Source organism: Pezoporus occidentalis, unplaced genomic scaffold, assembly GCF_034315485.1.
Source record: "Pezoporus occidentalis ecotype Australia unplaced genomic scaffold, CSIRO_AGI_Poc_V1 ctg76, whole genome shotgun sequence".
Lineage (NCBI taxonomy): Eukaryota > Metazoa > Chordata > Aves > Psittaciformes > Psittacidae > Pezoporus > Pezoporus occidentalis.
In genome coordinates, this window is record NW_026916115.1 from 2,845,132 (window position 1) to 2,861,306 (window position 16,175).

General features: G+C 53.3%; 1 protein-coding gene across 1 annotated transcript in view; it reads right to left on the bottom strand.

The window, feature by feature from the left end:
- Window positions 1–3,857, bottom strand: part of PAPPA2 (pappalysin 2) — an 87,303-nt gene extending 83,446 nt beyond the window's left edge. The window contains exon 1 of the mRNA XM_062602201.1: window positions 2,929–3,857. Within this exon, the coding sequence (XP_062458185.1) occupies window positions 2,929–3,421 (493 nt within the window). The 5' untranslated portion in view covers window positions 3,422–3,857. The remainder of the gene's footprint in view (window positions 1–2,928) is intronic.
- Window positions 3,858–16,175: the final 12,318 nt, after the last annotated feature.

Consider the following 16,175-nt stretch of genomic DNA (forward strand, 5'->3'; position numbering starts at 1 on the left):
CAAGGTCAGCTCTACAAGAGGGGCTGGAAAACCACTACAGCAGCAGCTGGTGCTTCCTAGACATGGCCACGCATACCATCTCTGGCACAGCAGCAGTGAAGGAACATGCAGGCAGAGCAGCACATCCCACAGCCAGGAGCCACTGCAGAGCAATAAGCAGAGCTATCCAGCACCAGGTCCTGGCATCTTCCTAGGGCCTCCACAAGAAAGCACCAGAGCCCTAGTTTAAAGGCCCTGCAGTTTGCCTAAGAACATAGTATGTTGTCTTGGGGCAACCCACCAGCAAGGGAAAGAGCTGTTTGCAGAGGAGGTGCAAGGGGATCTCCTCAGCACCAGTAAGTGCAGCTCTGCCTCTGATCCGTCAAGTGGGAAAGTGAAGCTCTAACCTGGTTTGTGATGTTCATCAGTGCTTAGGGCAACAGATTTTGGTTTAAAACAAGAGTTGGCAACAGTGCAAAAAAAAAAAAAAAAAAATAATCAAGAGAAAGGTGTCTACCAGGAAAAGTGCCTGGTGGAGAAAAAACCTCCAAAGAGATGAAGTGTGCAGCTTTGTAAGGGCCACACTCAAAGCAACATCTCCCATTGGGCACTGGCCATGGCAGGGCACTAGGGTTGCTCCCCAGCAGAAATCCCCCCACACAAGAGGAGCTAAAAGGGGTGAACAGCCACATCCAGGATGGCCCTAAGGTGAAATGTGGCATCTACAAGAACAAAGCCTCAACTCCTGACACTTCAATCCAGCCAGCAGTCACACGAGGCAACAAGACAGCTTACTTTGCCCAGACAGAGCTGCTCAGCCTGGCCTTATTTCCCAGGCAGTGATGCTGGAAGGTGCTCAGTTTTTCCCTTCTTTCCTCCTGCTCTCCCTCACACATGGACACCTGGAGCATCTCCAGCTCCTCCACAGCTTTGGACCACTCCATGGCTCAGTCCCCTCTCTACTGACAGAGGAGGAGCAGAGGATCAGAGGCAGGCTCTGCACCTGCCAAATGGCTAGCAGCTGTCTGCATCACCTGCTCACATGAAATGCCGTCAGCAATGGTCTGTCCCCCTTTGCTACCCACACCTGGAGCCCTGCAGTGCCGGCTGCAGGGAGGTGGTGGGAAGGGGACAGTGACTCAGACAGCAGGAGGTGCCTGGGCCCAACTCAAACCCTGGAGCATGGAGGACAGGCAATATTACCCGAGGGAGTGCCAGTGCTCACAGGAGTTGCTATCAGAGCACTAACAACCATCCCACCCTCTGCGAGGAAATCAAAAAAGAAAGAAAAGAAAAAACAAACCCAAATCGACAAAAATCCACTGGCTAGCTGGGAATAGTAAAGCCCAACACCTGCAGCCAGACCTCCAGATGCAAACAGCTGTGCTGCCAATGCAATAGCTGGGAAGTGTCCTCTGTGCATCCTGAGCTGCTGCCTGCCACAGGGGAGGCAGCAAGGACCCTGGTGGGATGGCAGACAGCAAAGTGAACACAAGGTAGGTTCCTTGTACACGGTTACTTTTCCCCTCTGCCACCCATCCTCTAGCCTGTCATTCCTACCTCCTCCACAGCAAAGATGCAGCTATCTCCACTACAAGCCAGGGAGATAATGAAATAGGCTGGGCAGCGAGCAAAGCAGAGGGAGGTTCAGAGAAGCGATTGCCAGTGGAGGGAGAGTTAGGGTAGAGAGAGGATTTCCCCAGCCAGTCAGCTTGGCTGGGGCAGCACAGAAACCCGGCAGCCCCCACTGTGGAGACCCCAGATATCCCATGGGAGCAGTACATCCTGGCGCTGCCACCCATTCCCAGCCCTGCCTGACATCATTGTGCTGCCCTGCCACAAACATCCGTACTCCAGGGCTGCATGAAACAGCACTGCAGGAGATGACATCTGTCCCACTCCATGCTCAGGTGTCAGTCCTCTTTGTCTCCTCATAGAATCATGTAGGTTGGAAAAGACCTTTAAGTTCATCGAGTCCAACTATAAACCTAGCACTGCCGAGTCCAACTATAATCCTAGCACTGCACACCCTAAACTGTGTCCCTAAGCACCACATCTACACCTCTTTTAAGTAACTCCAGGGATCGTGACTCAACCACTTCCCTGGGAAGCCTGTTCCAACGCTTGACAACCCTTTTGGTGAAGAAATTTTTCCTAATATCCAACCTAAACCTCCCCTGGCACAACTTGAGGCCATTTCCTCTTGTCCTATTGTTGCTTGGGAGAAGAGACTGACACCCACCTCGCTACAGCCTCCTTTCAGGTAGTTGTAGAGACCAGTAAGGTCCCCCCTTGAGCCTCCTTTTCTCCAGGCTAAACAAGCCCAGTTCCCTCAGCGACTCCTCGTAAGACCTGTTCATCACTTGGTTGTTTCTTAGCTCAGCGGGGTGAACGGGTAATTCCCGGCAGCAAAACACCTGAGGCCGCCCTCTGCCCCGAGAACCGCTCCGCAGAACCCTCGGTGTCGGGGGACGCCGGGACCGGGGCCGTGCGTGCGGTGCGGCTGCCACCGTGCGGCCGCGGGAACCCGCCGGGAGTCCGGCCGGGCCGGGCGGGGAGCGGGGAGCCCCGGACAGCCCCCGGAGTGTCCGCGGCGCCCAGGAAAGAAGAGGGAGGGGTGTGCAAAGGAGGGTCTGGCCGAACGTGTCCCCCAAAGGGACCTTCCAGCTTCCGGCGGTAGGAGAGGGAGAAACTAGGTAAGAGCCGGGGGGGGGCGGGCGGGCTGGAGGGACGGGGCGGGGGAGAAAGCGAGGGGAGGGGATGTTTTAGGGTTTGGTCTCAAGGGAAAGAGGAATGTTTCACGCCTAGGGTGCTGAGGACACGGGTGGGAGCGTGGGGTGTCACCTGCCACAGCGGAGAAGGCAGGCGAGTCCCCCAAGGGGAAGTTGGGAGAGGGAAGTGTCGGGTCCCCATCCTTCCCTGCCTGCCCGCCGGCGGGACGGGGTTTACCTGCGATGATGGCCGGGTTGCTCTGTCCGCCCTCCGCCTTCACCCACACCTCCAGGGTGAACTCCTCCCGCGGGATGTCGGGCAGCGCCTCTGGACGCGCCGCCAGCTGCTCCCGGCCGCCGGAGAAATACAGCGCGGGCAGCGGCCGCTCCCGGAGGGGGCTCGACACCTGCGGCCCCCGGTCCCACTGCCTCTCCCTCCGGACCTGGCCGTCCGTCTCGGCCCCCGGCTCCTCTCCGCCTCCCTCGGCTCCCCGCGGTCTCCGGCCCCGCGGTCGCCCGGAGCCCGGTGGGGCGGCAGAGCCGAGCACCCCGTGCGCGCCGGGACCCTGCGGGTACAGCCCGTAAGGGTGATGCCGGGGGGCGGCACGGCGGCTCGGCGCCTCCACCCCGCAGCCGGAGGCCAGTGGGGGGTCGGGGGGCCGCGGGTACCCGCGGGCCAGGCTGAGCGCCGTCAGCAGCAGCGCGGCCAGGGGGGCCCCGCCGCGCAGCATCTTCCTGGGGCACAAAGTGGAGGGGGGGGGGCGGCCCCGGGGGAGGGGGGCGCTCAGGGGGGCGGCGGGCGGCAGCGCCGGGGCATCCTCCCCCGGAGCCGCTGCCCCCAACTTTTCCCCGGCACCGCTCTCCTCCCCTCTGCTCCTGCGAGAGGAGGAGGAGGAAGAGGAGGAGGAGGAGAAGGAAGGCGAGAGCACCGCGGCAGGGACCCCCCTTCTGTCTGCAGCCGGGGTTCCCAGGGCACGGTGGCCCCTGAGCGGCTCTCTGCGCTGCCCGGATCTGCCTGCGGGAGCGGGGGATGCGTTAGACGCCCTTATCTAGAAAGCCCCGAGGCGCTCCGCTCCCCCCCACCCCCCACCCCATCGAGGGGTGTGGAGGGGGGGGCTGCCTTATTTAAAGATGATTATGTCCAATCTAATAAACCCCGAGCGGAGCATCGCCCTCCCTTCCCTCCTCCCTCCCGGGCGCTGCTCAGGATGCTGACGGAGAGGGGATGCGTTGGGTCCCCTCCGCATCTCCTCCCCGCCCCCGGGACTTCGGGCCAGCACAGGCAGCACCTGCCTGGTCCCTGCCGTTATCAGAGGTTGAGCCTGGGCTGCTCTTAGGTTGCCCCAGCAGCCTTCCCACAGCCCCGCTCGCTGCCGCTCTCATTCCTCTGCTTGGTACTCCAGCGCTTGGTTTCTTTTATTTTCTTTTCCTTTCTTTCTTCTTCTTCTTTTTTTTTTTTTTTTTCTTAATTGCTGTTGGGTTTTGTGTTCTTTGGTTGTTTTCTTGTTTCGGTTTGTTTTTTTTGTTGTCTTTCTAAAGTTGAAACGTGCCCGTGTTTTCTCCTGTTGTAGCTTGCGGTGTGATATCTGCCTAAACACCTCACCTCCATCACCTAGGGGGGGAGCAAAGGAAGGTGAGAGGAGGGGATACCCCTCTTCAGCCCTCCCTCAGCGAGGGGAGAGGTGGTCTTGGGCTTAGTGTGTATGGAGGAACCACCCTCAGCCAGAGATTTTGCTGCCTTTTCACTCCTTTATTTTTTTTCTTTCCTAAACAGCAGTCCTGTCTGTCTGAGATGTGTGGAAAGGTGGGATGGAGGTGCGTTATCTGAGCAAGATGGAAAGAGCCACGTTCAAAGCCCCCCAGAACCCCTCTTGATGAAACAAAGGAGCAGGCATTGGTGTGAGATGCACCTCACCTACCATCGTGCCAGAGGGTATGGCACCGGTGCTGCCACGGGAGAGCTGCTTCAAGCATATGGGTGAGAAAACAAGCCCCTAAAGTTTCCTCTTGGTTCCCAAGATGCCGTTGCACCAGTGTGCGGCGTGGGAGACTGGGAAAACTTCAGCAAGGAGATTCAGCAAGAAGAGATTTTTTTCTTTTCATTATTATTATTATTTTATATATACTTCTTTTTGCACTCTCAAACACTATCTGTGGCGGTCAGTCTGAAGCAGGGTTGCCAGCGAAAGCTGGGAGGCCCCTTCCAGGGTACCGGCTTTCAAACCAGTGAGGCAGGAGAGAAGGGATTTAAGAACAAACAGCAGGAGCTGGCTGCATGGGGTTGGGGTTGGCGTTTTTTGTCTTCTCGAGGTGGGAGGGTGATGGAAGGGGGGGGGGGGCTGGTGCTTTAGTGGGGGAGGATAGAAAAAGATAGTTCTGGAAAAAACTTGAGGGTTAAGAGGGGTAAGCACAGTGCTCCACCAGCCCCACAGGTAGGAGAAAGGTAGGTGTAAGCATGTGGAGAGGTAAGGGCATGGTGAGGCTGGGCTGGAGGTGTGCAGAGGGGAAGATGCAGAGGGTGAACAAGGCCAGACAGAGTAGGAATGGCTCATGCAAAGGAGCTCAAGCAGCTCCCAAGGACCTTTGGGGCATGAACCATGTCCAAGGACAACATGAACACCTATCCCTCATGGGGAGGTGGTGAAATATGGTCTGTGGCTCTCCTGCCTGCACCGAACACATCAGTGCCCATCTGCTGGCAGTGCAGTTATGGAGGTGACCCTGCTTGGCACTTGGCACTGGTGAGGTGGCCCAACAGGAGTATTATCCTGGGGCCAACACCAGCAAGCATTATGTGTGTTCATTCAGGAATGAACTGAGCTCCTGATAGCCCTGTCTACTAGGGCCTGATAAGAGAGGATCCCAAGGGATGGCTTATTTTGAATGGTAGTGACCTTATTAAGCTGTTATTAATCATCTTGCCACACAACATCATGCCCTACCCCGTCATCAGATCGCATACTCCAAAGAAGCAAGACCACAAGACCCTCAGCAGCGTGTGCTGCCATCAGTAGTGCTGCCTCCTCTGGGACAGCCTGGTTGGGATGAATCCAGCATTGGAGCAATAAAACCCTCCAAAAATGCACCCAAGTGAGGCCTCTATATATAGGCTCTGGCCTGGACTAAGCTACTCACTTGACAAATGATACCCACAAACAAATAGCTCTGCTGTCTTTTGGGCTGGTACACTGCAGGAGCTGCAAAGCCCATCAAGGAACCTCCTTTTTGGAGGGGAGATAGGCAAGAGCAAAGGAAGGCTCCCTGCCACACCAAGCCTCCGGCTCCCCCTGCCCGAGCCTGGCTGGATTTAAGGAACCACCAGATCAGGCAGCCGAGTGCATGAATCATTACCCAGCACTGGCTCCAGCATCCTCTCCATCCACAGGCAGGCACGTTCCCCTTGCAGCTGCTGCTAAGGTGGGGCCCAGAGGAGGTTAGTGAGGTTAGTGAGGCTGGGGAGAGCAGGACATGGGGGCACCTCACCAGACTGGGTCAGCATCTGGAGAGCAGAGACACCCGGATGCTGTTCTCATCCCAGCACTACTGTGGGCTAGAGAGTAAATTCCTGTGGTCTGGATAGTTCTTCTTTGTTTAAAAATAAATAAATGAATAAATAAAACTGGGGCAATCAGCTTGACCAATTTGATGATTTTGCTGCATGTAAAGTGAAGACTGGCCCTGGACTTGAGGATGTCAGTATGGTGGCAGTGCACCCTCAACATGTTTTCTGTTTCTCAGGGAAGCCAGCTGGGTATCTGTTAAGAGATCCCAGCTCAGAGCCAGGCTGCCTTGGCTGAGGAATGAAATGGCCCTGCATCTTCCAGTGATCATCCCAGGCAGGATCTAGCTGCAGTTCAAATCTGTTGAAACTCAGGAGTAAGATAAAGGACGTTGGATAGAAAAAACGAAGACAAAGTGGTGGCAGAGGGTAGGTAGGTTTGGTTGAATGTTCCTTGTCCCTTCCCCATGCATTGTCCTTCCTGGTATGTCCCCAGTCTTTGGAGCCTCTGGGCTGCAGGTGTCTCCAGTCAGAGTTATCTGGGGTGAGGACTGAATCAGGCAGACTACCAGCGCTAGGCAGGGGGCCCATGTCAAGCCCCTGGCCAGGAGTCTCTGGAAGGAGGCAGGGGGAAGGCGGAAAACCCCATCAAAGTGAGATGCTGAGGCAGAGCATTGGGGTGACCCCAGAACAGGGGTGGGGTTCCCAGTGCAGGGTCAGCCCATGCCAGGGGAAGGTGAAGAGCAGCATTTCAGCTGAAGCAGAGGCAGAGCTGTGCTGTTCCCCATGGCTGTCAAAAGCCATCAGCAAAAGCCTTCCTTGCCCTCCACTCCTCCTCGGGAAACCTCTGGCGATCTGGACATGGGAATTAGGGCTCCAGAAGAATCCAGCTTTTTTGTTCGTGGCCCGGCAGCAAATCCCATGAGCCTGAGACAGCAAGCCTCAGCAATCAAAGCCACAAGCGTCAGCCGACCCTGCTCAGGGCACAGCCCCAGCCCTCCCTCCTCTCCCTCCTGAGTTTGCCTGCTTTTCCCAAGCAGATTAGGAATCTGTTCAAACGCACAGGACCCCCAGAGGTCAGAGATGCTGGCCTCCCGCACCAGAGGTTTGCTTGGGAACTCACTGAGTTTCCTGCTTCTGGTAGGTCTCTAGATAAGCCGTGGTGTGAGGTCGCTGTCAGTGCCAGTGCCGGCAGGAGTCCCCAGCCAACACTGAAAATCCAGCTGCAAAGCTTTCCATCTCTTGCATGTTTGTGCCTTGTAGTTGGGTACATCTTGTAAGGGACAAGAGACAACCAGGTCCACCCCCCCCCCAGCCTCTCTCACCTGGATTCTCCAAGGTCTGACAGTAATGCTGGGCTCCCCACAACCCACACCTAGTATGATTTCCCCATGCTGTCCAGTTCCATGAGTTTGGTGACAACAGGTTCTCCAAGCCCCTCTGCTGAATTCATCTATACCCACCTCAAGAATTCAATAAGCCATGTACACAACCTCAACTCCTTTGGCAACAGAGCCAAGGAATGAACTTCAAATAATAGCAAAGAACATCCAGCTAAGGATATGGCTGCTCCACATCCTCACACTCCTTATCTGCCTGCTCACCTTTGCTCTGAACCATGCAGCCTGCAGACTGGGTGGTACTCCCATGGCTGCAGAGATGGTAAAAGCCCATGGAGGAAGCTGGGGCTTTGAAGGCACTTTGAAGCTGGTTTGGTGTATCACCATCAGATGCAACTATTTTGGAGCAGCCTTGGATGTCACACTGAAACCTCAATCTGTAGCAGAGCTCTGGTGTGCAGGGCTCTTGCAAGCCTCCAGTAAAACCTATTTACTTACAGTTAGGAAGTGATGACAATGCAGATACTCAGCAGAACACTTACATCTCTACGTAGGGAAGACATTGTTCCCTACACAATAGCCTCCAGGGGTCTTTCCGCATCCTGGAGTTTTGCACTTCACCAAGAACTTGCAGATGCCAGATTAAGACCATCTAGAGAACAGAGCACGACCTTTGCCAGATGGGATGTCTCAGATACTGAAGATTATTCCAACTGCTCACAAAAGGCAGGAACTTACCTGCCTTTATGTAATGTAGCTCCTCCAGCAGCCACCGAGGAAAAAGAGCTACCAAGGAAAAACATACATGAAAAAGCAGGGGAGAAAGGGAATCAGCCTCTCACTTCCACTACACCACTGTCTTTGGGGAGTTTCAGCCCCATTAAATTGGGTTGTTCGAGCGCATCTCCATATTCTGCTGGGTGGGAAGTGTGCCAAAGAGACGGGATGGGAGAGGCACAATGCTGCACAGCTCCTGTGGCAGCAGCAGAGGCAGGATCCTGGAGGAGGAGGTGAGCTCCGCAGGCACCCATGGGAGGAGCATATTGGTGCAAACAGAGCAGGGACAGGCTCAGACTTCCAAAATTCCACCCCAGCAGAGCCAAGATCTGCTGTCAGGAGCTCCAGGAGAGCACCACACTCATGGAAGCTCCAGCAATAAATCCAGGTGGAATAATTACATGACCTTGCTGCATATTCACCGTTCCCGTGTCCGTGTGAACATGTTTGCTAGTCCTCCCTGGATGTGCTGCTCACATGATAGCATCTCTTCCCTAGCTGAGCATGACTTTCCTTGCAGGAGTGTCAGAGCAATTACTTGTACAAACATGCCTCGCCATCTCCAGATAGCCTTCGCTCTGCCTCTTGCATTTATATACACTTCCCATGTGTCACCCAGACAAAAAAGCCATTTACTAGAGCCAGTTGATAAGACACGGAGTGAATAGGTATCTGAAGGACGAGAGGAGGGGGAAAGGGCTCGTGCCACCCTGGTATGGCAGCTTTGCAGATGCAAAGCTCAGCAGCTCAAATGCCTGAAGATGTTTTAACATCTCTTCATCTGACCTGAGCCAGGGAGCAGGTGCCGCAAGAAGAAATGGAGCAGGATCAAATGAGCACATTGGCTGGGGTGGAGGCAAAGGGGATGTATCTTTTAACTTTGCTGCCTCTGGCCTTAAGGTAAAGCAATTTGCTGGTCCAAAACATACTGTCATGGTGACACCTTCTATCCTGCTCCTGGGCCAGTGGGAAGAACCTGCTTCGTAACCTGGCAGTGAGCAATAAAAAGAAGCATGAAAGAACCAGACTCCACTCCTAGAAGCTGGCTAGCAGGGCTTTAAGCATTTGGGAGTTGGATAAGCTCACCACAACAAGGAAACACCTCTGCTCTCTACGCTCACTGTTAGCAGAGACTTGCCAGAAGAGCCACAGGCAGGGCAGCGAGGGGGAGGAAGCCACGTGCCAACAGGCAGCTCGCAGCCTCCAGCTTGAGTCTGTGCCATGGACCTGCACCACCCAGTTTATTCGTGTCCCAGCTCGGGGCAGGTTGGAGCCCTGGTGAATAGTTGAAAGAAACGATAAGCACGCACACACACATATGCTCTTCTCAAGCAGGAGAAAAAGGTGGCTATCTCAGGCTGGTGAAAAGACTCCTTTTGGTTATTACTGGGGAAGGAGATCAGGACATGAACCCATTATCCACACATTATCCAGCAAGTTTCCAGTTGCTTCCTAGTTTGGTTGCTAAACACTGCCCATATGACTCTGTAATGAGTTTGGTTTTGCACCCCTGTTGTTGGAGGTGCCAGCAGCCCTGGGTGTCCATACTAGTGGCATCCTGGTACCTGTGAGCTTACACAAGTAGTGGGAGTGGGAAGCACCAAGAGAGTTGGTTCCCCCAGCCTTTGCAACCAGAATGGGTACTTCCATTTCCTGGAGGACTGGCACTGGGATGTGTATTCTGCCACATTGTACTTTCTATGCCAGTTAGCTGAAACTCATGTAAGGACTGAAATCTTTGGCTTCATGCTCCTGAGCCTTTAGCCTTCAGTGTCTCTAGCAATGGTTCACTTCCTTGGCCCATTCAAAAGCACAGGCACATCTTTTGAGGAGGTCTGGCAGCTCCACTTCTGAGACGTTTGTGGCATTTTCCACTTGATCCCAGCCCTGGTGACACTTCAAGACCATCTCAATCCAGGGTGCTCACACTCACCATCGCTATTGAGCAGAGAATGGAAAGGCATGGGCACAAAGGCATTTGACAGGACAAGTCCTTGATGCCAAGGACAACCCCTTCCAAATCAGTATCTTCCTGCTAAAACTCATTGCATATTTGTAGCCTGCTCTTGTAGTCCTTATCTTGGCCCAGCCAAACCTAATTAGCTCTGCTAGGCTTCATCTCTAGGTCAGGTTTTTCCCTAGCTATTTCTGTGGCTTTGTTTGGAGCTGCAGATGGACGAGTGATCCCTGCTGTGCCAAGAGTTACACAGGGCCATCTCTGAGCTCATTCCCATGCTGCTGTCAGAGCTGGCCAGCAGCACTTCCAGCTTCTGCCAGCCTCACTGCGCAGGCAAGAAGCACAAGAGAAGAGTGGGAGTCTTCGTCCAGGGTGAGCCAGCAAAATCAGTAACATCTCTTTGGGTGGGTACAGACTCACCAGGCAAGGTTGTTCCAGGTGAGCATGGAGATGAGAGGATATTTGCTGGCATGCCCTTCCTGTGAAAGCCTCCAGCTCCTAAACCTCTTGCTCAAGTCCCTTGCAGCTCAGTGTGTATACCCAGCATTATCTCTTTCCTGCAGCCCACACCACTGCGCCCAATGCTGCAGTTCCACCAGCATCACCCAGAGTGGTCTTTTCCCTTCTTGTCTTCCCCCAGGCCCTGGAGATCCTGAAAACTCACCATGTTCCACACTGCTCCCCACCGCAGGACTGGGAGCACTGGGCCAAGGTTCAGGAGCTCCAAGAATGCAGCAGTCCCTTGAGCAACACCTGCTGCCCATCAGACTCACCAGAAAAGTCTGTGGTGGGCGCTGCCCCTAGCCAGAGCACAGCTCTCCAGCACTATAGGGGACTGAGGAGGAATGTGCTGCTCCACGGTCTAAAGTATCTGGGATGAAGGAGGACAAAGTTAAAGCTTCACCTTGCTGGGATATCAGCATATGGGCACTCATGTGACGTTCTTAGTTCAAGGTGGTTAGCAGTGCAGAAAACCTCAGGCCAAACGCATCCAGCAAAATCCCGTAGTATAGATAGAGTTGATCCCGTAAGGAGCCATTTGGCAGCATTGCTGTCGCGTTCCAGGTTGAGATTAAAACAGAAAGACCCATTTGCTGATACAGAAAGTGCCCCATGTCAGTTGCCTTGTTCCCAGGGAAGGTGGTTAAACTGTGCTGGGGAACTGCTCTTCCACTTGCTGCTGCCCATGGACTGAGACAGGCTCGTGGCTAGATGGCGCGGGTTTTTGCTAGCCCTCTGCCCTTGCAGCACTGATTTCTCCTGCCCAGTTGCCAAAGCACCACCAGCAACCTGGAGGCTGAGACATGGCCCACCTCGCCATGAGGCCACCATGAGCCCCCTGGGGGCTGGTGAAACCCCGCAGCGAGGGAAATCCTCAGGTGCCTGTGCCCAAGGCAGGCAGCGGTGCAGGCACATGGCACACACCGAGCCGCGCCAGCGTGGCGGGGACCCTGGCACCCACCCGATCCCCGACGAAGGTGCTGCGGTTCTTGGTCTCCCCCCAGTGACCAGACCACATATAACAAAGCTGCCCGTCTGGCTCTCGCTCGGGAGGTTTCCAGCCCCACGAGCAGAGCTCCCGGCTCCCAGAACGGGAGCATGATTACCAGGTAATTATACTAATAATTATTTCCCTGAATCCGCCCCACGGGTGAAGCCCTCTCGCTGGCACAGCAGCTTGCCTTTGCATTTTCAGAAGCAAGACCCTATTTCCCCGCACACACCAGCACTGCAAACGTATATATTCATTCATTGAGACTGACACCGCTGTGGCAAATGACCTGTCAACAGATTTACAGCAGGAAGTAAGTCACTGCCTCTGAGCCTCCGCTCTTAATGTAATTAAAGTCCTCTGTTTGGAACTCGTTGCTAATTAATATTCATGCTCTGTTCCCCATCTGCCATTCCCACATTTCTGGTTCCTTCTGAGATTCATCAGAGGGTTATTAAGGCAGTGAAGGAGGGGGGTGGTTGGTGGGAAGGGGTTGGATCAGCTTTTGGTAAGGGAGCAGAATTACACCCAGGACCCTGGCTGCTCTGGGAGGGGATGGCCAAAGCATTGCGCTGGCTTGCTCCATTGCAGTGGGGGGAAATTAAAGGATGGATGAGGAAACAGATACCATTGGCTGGCTCCCAGTGTCTTTCAGGGCTTACTTCAGCCCTTGGAGGAAGGCAAGAAGCATCTCCGGAGCTGGGCTGCCAAGGACAAGCTGGTAGCTGGTGGTGGGAGTGAAGCCTAATTGAGATAGCGCCTGATTGCTGGCTCTTGTGGTTTGTCATGGGGGAGCAGCCATGGAAGCCCAGCAACATGAAACAGACCCACCAGTGTGGTTATTTGGGGGTGATGGCTCAGAAGGAGTTTCTGATTAAGCCATATTCACCTGGGCATATGCAGAGAGGGCATGGATGTATGAGGTGTTCATGGGCACCAAGAATTTGCCCAAGCCCAGTGTGGAGCATGAGAGGTTGTCTGCAGGGACACCCTGGCCAGCTGCTTTGGGTGAGCACAGCCTTTGCAGTGACAATACATCAGGTGCTCCTGTTAAAGTAGATCATGGGATGCCCCTTGACCTGGATGGGCACTGAGAGCTTGCCCTGTACCTGCACAGACTTGAGGTCTTGATCTCCTCTATGATCCGCAGCTGCTGTGGCATTTCCATGGATCCTGACAGGATGATACACCCATGGGAACCGCCACAATTCCTGTGCCAAGATCACTGAAACCAGACACACACTGTCCACCTCTCTGGGTGACAAAGATGTCTCCATGTCACCGGCTGAGGACCTGGTGGATGCCATCCTGCTGAGCACAGAGGCTGCTGTGAATATATGCAGTGCTCTGCAGCAGGAGAAGGCCAGGCTAGAGATGCATCCCCAGTGGTGGCCCCGTATCACCCCATCACTCCATCTCCAGATGCTGGAGATGCCAGAGCTGAGCATCCTTTGAAACTAAGGGCACTACATGCATTGCAAAGCCTTTTGAAGACTCTCCCTTCTCCTAGGATGCAACCGTTTGTAACTGGTAGTCTGTGGTCAGTGCAGACAAGTAGGAAATGGGAAGGCAGGTCTTGCAGCCAGCCCCTCTCAGCAGGAGGATGCTGCCCCTCTCATCTTCCTGGGGATTTCTTCCCCAGGAAAGGTGGCATGGGGACCTGGAATCACAGGATGGAGATTCCCAAGGGACCAGAGGAACTGTGACTCTCAGCCAAGCCCCACATGCTGGGAAACACTGTCTCTGTCGCAAGAGCACTATGAGTGGGATTTCCTCAATTAACTAAGTCCATTTCAGGTGGCTTTTAGAGCCTTAAACACAATCGTAGGGCTTGAATCGGATGCACCCTGCTTTGAAAGCTGAGTCCTGCTGGCATCTCCTGTTTGAATATGAAGAAAGTGATTTATTCATCTGCCTAAAGCACAGTTGCTCTTTGACCATCCATCCATTATCTTTATCTATCTTGTCCTAGTTAGGAGCTGAACAATCCATCTCACCCAACCTAATGTACGCCAAACGACTCCACGAGCCGCCGCTCTCTGAGTGGGCTCTGCCGGGGCAGATAGCGTGGCCCTGGTTTCAGCAGGACTAATGCAATTGCACTGACGTCAACAGGAGCCTCTCACCACCACCTCTGAGAAAATTGAAGTCTAGGATGGGCAGGCCCGAGGCAGGTACCGAAGGGATCCACGGTTGTAATCGGGACTGGATCTGCTACCAGCTCACCGTGCAACATGTGGACCATGTGCCATCCGCACAGAAAGAGCCTGTTTAACTCAGACACCTTGTTTCTCCTTGTTAAACTGCAAAAGGGCACAGGGATTGCAGTCCTGGGGCAGCATCTCCTCATTTGTGATGAAAAGACCTTGCTGATCCTGTGTTGCATGAGCATGAAGAGCGGCAGCTGCACCCAGGGTCTCCAGATGTCTGCCTGGGACATGGCAGAGGGGCAGCACCTTCTGCAATCAGACCTCAGGGGGCGTTGCAGGCGATAGCAGGCTGCAACCCTTCTGTCTCCTGGGGGAGAGAGGTTCCTCACCTTGTAGAAAACAAGTGAAGCACCATGGAAGTGTTCAAGTGCAGGTTGGGTAAGGGCTTGAGTATCCTGATCTAGTGGATGATATCACTCCCCATGGCAGGGGAGTTGGGACTAGGTGATCTTTTAAGGTCCCTTCCAACCCAAACCATTCTATGATCTATGACCATGAGAAATTAGCTCATAAAGTATGTTGCCACCTCTCTTCTAATCTTTCATCAGGGACAAGCAGTTGTGCCAGGCTGAAGGTGCCTACAAGCTCCTTGTCTGCAGCAGGCAGATGCCCAGGAAGGAGAAACAAGTCCCTGCTCTCTGCCCCACTCTTTGCCTGCATCCTGGGCTATACAGGGACTGTTTACTCCCACTGCCATGAATGGGAGACTACCAAGGCTCTGTCATGAAAGAAACATGGAGAAGGTTTTGGGAGGATGGCATTGGATCTGCCCACCATGTGTATCACCATGGTGCTGCTGGCTGAAATATTCCAGAGAAGTTCATGTTAAAGCAAATCCCTGGGAGTCAATTTCTGCCTAAATGTCCACATTTTGGTATTGTTCCAAACAATGGGAAACACAGCCCTGTAATGGGAAGTACTGGGTAACCTCAGTAACAAGCAGCGCTATCTATCCTATAATTAATTCACATTAATTTACCCTCTTTGCTTTTGAAGAGGATTGCCAGACTGGGGGAAAAAAAAAAAAAAAAAAAAAGGAGAAAGAAAGAAAGAAAAAAAGAGAAAGACAAAAAAAGAGGAGAAGAAAGCAATGGAAATAGCACATCCCCTCTGGACTTGAGTAGCTCCAGACCTGTGCAATGGCATCTGGTAGAGCAGGGAGAGGTGTTAAGTGATGTGGTTAGGAGACCTCTGAACTCATCTAATGCACAAGAAAAGGTTTCATCTGTGCTGAGTGGCCAAGCAATGCTCTCCACACCATTGGTGAATGGGGTTTACAGACTATCTGAAAGCACAGGTCACAACATTTTTGTGAAAGAGACTGTTTTTTGAAAGATTTCCAGCCTGAGCAATCCATGCTTTGGATTATCTAGAGATGTTCCAGGTAAGGATAAAAAATTTGGGGAATCAAGCAGACCCAGACCTCAAAACCAGTGCCCAGCTGGGTACCAGGATGCTTCATTTGTATCCCAGTTCTGTGGCCAACCTGGTAGGTCAAGTGAGGAGAGATGACCTTCTCAACCACACACCTTCTCTTTTGCCCTGGTTGGATGGAGACACTGGTTCTGAGCATCATTGCTGCCAATACCACTGCCCTGCACATGCAGTCTGATCCAGCAAATCACCAACATGCTTTGAGCTGTGACCACTTGTCTTTTAGAAATTCCTGGCTAGATTGTGCCAAAACATCACCCAGGTTTGATAAATTCAGTTTGCTGTAGCATCAGATGACTCTGTCCACAAGCCAGGGTGACTTCATAGCCACTGTGAGCACGAGGCAATCACCATGTGCTCGTAGAGAAGTCCACAAGTCAAAGAGTTGCTTTTGTGCAGTGAAACTATTTTGACTGAGCTTAAGTCAAACAATGAAATATTCATAGGACACTAAAACAGTGGGCTTACTGGCTGCCTTCTGATGGGAATCCGATAATACTGGAGACAGCCTTAATTCAATATTCAAAAAGCCTTTTTCTTTCTCTTTCCTTCTCTCTCCATCTCCGTGTTGTCTCTTTGGGTTCAGAGATCTTTTCAGAAAACCTCACTTTTATGTGCTGGATGCATTAGTGGGGAGAGAGTAGTGGAGAAGAAAAACAGGGAGAGAAGGAGTGGGAGCACAAGGATGGAGCCTATACACAGGACAGCTGAGGATTTCTGGTCCCTAGGCTGCCTGGTGAAGCTTGGCTGGATGATCAGAATCAGATCTTCCTAAA